Raw genomic sequence first — 3451 nt, 5'->3', positions numbered from 1 at the left:
ATATATATATATATAATGGTTTATTTCGGCTGCCCCATAGCTAATTTCCCTGTGCGCTCGGTTCCTCTTAGAGGAATCAATTACCTGTCAAGGGAAACTACTCAGTAAAAGGCTACTAGTTAGATAGACTATTATACTCTACTATGGTATTGAGTACTTTTTCTGTCATCCTTAAAACTAATAGATGTCTGTTTATAAGTGTGTGTGTCTGTAGTTTTATTATGCTCTGTTATCTGACAGTCTAACTTACTAGCCTCTCACTTGTCTTGATTTTGGTGGAAAAGGCTTAATTTCAAATATGTTTTGTAAATAAATTTCTAAAATAAAATTAGAAATGTAAGAATATCTCCAAAGATGTAAAGGCCCATCCATTTTGTAAGAAGTAATTTTTAAGTTGTTGACATTTTTCCTACTTTACTTTTGGATGGCTTTCATTGTGAACAAGTGTTGAAGCTTAGATTACTGAAAAGTTAACGCTTCACCAAACTTTGTTGCGTTCAAATATTTAGCAATCAAAATAGTTCATTTTCCCCCCTATTTCCATAACTTCATACTGTGTGGAAATTCTTAACCTTAATGTAAATGTGAAGAGCTTACAAATACTCAATATTATGATTTTCATAGTTGTATTATCAACATATATATATACACAAACACACTCACGCACATTCTCTCCCTTTCTCTCCCTCTCTTCCCTCTCTCCACTTCTTCCCCTCTCCTCATCCCCTCCTCCCTCACCTCTCTCTCTCTCTGGGTTGTATTAGTAATTCGAAGGTTCGATCTTTTCACGGCCTAAGACTCACACTAAGGCTACAGGTACCTGTGAACAATTCTCTCGCTTCGACGTTAATTCCATGACCAAGTATTTATTTGGTCAAATAACTGCCAACTAAATGCTTCTCGTCAAGCAGGAAGCAAATTATTCAGCATAACTCACACGCGCGTATGCACACACGCACACATTATTATTATTATTATTATCATTATCATCATCATCATTACTATTCTTGCGAGCTGGCAGAATCGTTAGCACGCTTAACAAAGTGCTTCGCAGTATTTCGCCGGTCTTAACGTTCTGAGTTCACATACAGCCTTTCATCCTCTCGGGGTCGATATAATGAGCGCCAGTTGCGCAATGACCTCAATGTAATCGACTATCTCCCTCCCATCTAAATAGTATAGGCCTTCTGCCTATACTATTTAGTATAGTATAGTCCTTATTGGAAGGACTATTATTATGCGAATTTTTTCACTTCGGCGATTTTCTCTTTTCAATTTAGTGTGTAAATAGGGTGATTTGTGATCAAATGATTAAGAAGTTCGTTCTCTAATCATGACGTTAAGAGTTCAAATGATGCTGCAGCATTTTCTAGTGAATCATCTGCCGTAGATATGACTCGAACCAAGCTTCGTAATTTAGATTCAGAAGGTAGAATCATTTCTATGAGACTATGTCGAAGCAGGTCGAATGCTTTCTCTGTGTAATTCAAAGGGCCAGCCTTGTCACACAGTGTAATGTTCATTTTGCCTGAGAGTTACGAGTATAAGATATTTGGGATATCTGCTCTTTTGCCCTATAATAAATACGATGGTGAAGCAGTTCTGTCTATATATATATGACGGGGTGGGATGAATGTGTGGCTGGGTGTACAATGGAATGACGTCAGTGAGGTCACTGATGAATGTCGGTGCGACGGAAATTTTGACACCAAATAATAAATGCTTAAGTGAAGTTAACTGACTTTGCGTGTTTTTTGTATGGTGAGCCAACCTTGTCATATTCCATTGTTAAGTTGATTAAACCTGAATATTAGGTAAAATGTCTAAGTGTTTGAAGTATATATATATATATATATATATATATATATATATATATATATCCATTTACACTGTTGTACACGCACAGTGGACCAGAATTTTAGAGGGCAGTTCCTGTCGCACGCGCAGACACACACATACATACACACGGTCAGAATGATTGTGCTCAGATGCTGTTAAAAATACAAGCGACCATGTAATATGAACTCACACCCACTTGCACTCTGATTACTCCCCAACCAAACCCTCGAACGATCTATGCATTTAAGTTACTAAACTTTAACTAACGAAAAATAAAATGTTAAAAAGAATCAACACAGAGAAGAAAAATGTTTGAACTGGAAAACGTTGAAGTTAAAAAGGCTGTACATTATTATTAGTATTATTATTATTATTATTATTATTATTGTTGTTGTTATTGTTGTTGTTGATATTGTTATTGTTGTTTAGCTAGAATTGCACGAAGTAGCGTTGAATGAAATATATGCGTATACATACATATTTAACACGTTGGTGTACACTCAAGTGTTAAATGCCTTTGTATACGCATATTATTATTATTATTATTATTATTATTATTATTATGATTATTATTATTATTATTATTATTATTGTTGTTGTCTTTTGAAAACTGTGCATGTAAGTATCACCCGAGTGAATTGTATGCAAAAATATGCAGATGAGAATGCATGCATAACTCTATGTGGGTATGTGGGGCAGGAAATGATTCAATGTATGTGTATGTCAGTTTTTCTTACTAGAAATGTATATGACTGTATAACTTTGAGTTGCATTGTACACACACACACACACTCTCTCATACACGCACACACATATATATTTCAATGTACAAATATACATACGTATTCACATATGTATAGACGTGGATGTGTGTTCGAGATACATATATATTCACATTCACACAGACACACGCACATGCTTACATAAACCTGTGTACATGCCAATATGTGATTTCCTACATAATGTGATGTTTGCTGTCTTTGTTTATACATTTATTTAATGAAGATATTAATTAATACAGCAATGAATGAATTGACTGACCGATCAGGTGTTTAGTTGCTCTATTATTGTTGTTATTGATGATGATGTAGCAGTTGTTATGTTGATTTTTATATTGATTTCCAACACATGAGACTACGTCTCGGGTGGAAATCAATATAGCTCTGTTATGACCAATGTTGTATGTTTTGTTTTGTTTTAACCTTTTTTTGTAATAGTGTTATGTTTTATATTTATTATTTTAAAATTTGATTTTATTGTTTGTTTAATAATGATAAATCTGTGAATGATCCAATGTTAGGCCGTGGGAGCATAAGAGTGATTATGAAGGAACATACCGCCGGGATGTAAAGATTGTTCTAGGCTAATCGGTGGGGTTCCTTGTGACGTAGGCGGAAGGAAGTTTATGTTACCGGGGCCTTCTTGTCCTTGACCGGGAAAGAATTCGTTGTAGGCTTGATAACCAGGATAGAAATCCTGTCCATTATCTAAAATGAAAAATTTGAAATTATGAATACATATATGTAGAAATATACATATGTATATATGTGTGTGTGTGTATATAGATATATATATATATATATATATATATATATATATATATATATATATA

At 34.1% G+C, this 3451-nt stretch overlaps 1 protein-coding gene across 1 annotated transcript in view; it reads right to left on the bottom strand.

Annotated features, from left to right (window-relative positions):
* The window catches only part of LOC106875241 (uncharacterized), a 31794-nt gene that overhangs the window by 27875 nt on the left and 468 nt on the right, over positions 1–3451 (bottom strand). Inside the window, exon 2 of the mRNA XM_014923305.2 lies at positions 3177–3326. Within this exon, the coding sequence (XP_014778791.1) occupies positions 3177–3326 (150 nt within the window). The remainder of the gene's footprint in view (positions 1–3176; positions 3327–3451) is intronic.

The sequence above is a fragment of the Octopus bimaculoides genome, chromosome 1, assembly GCF_001194135.2.
Source record: "Octopus bimaculoides isolate UCB-OBI-ISO-001 chromosome 1, ASM119413v2, whole genome shotgun sequence".
Taxonomy (NCBI): domain Eukaryota; kingdom Metazoa; phylum Mollusca; class Cephalopoda; order Octopoda; family Octopodidae; genus Octopus; species Octopus bimaculoides.
The sequence above is the reverse complement of the archived record's forward strand: the minus strand, read 5'-3'. Positions and strand labels throughout refer to the sequence as shown.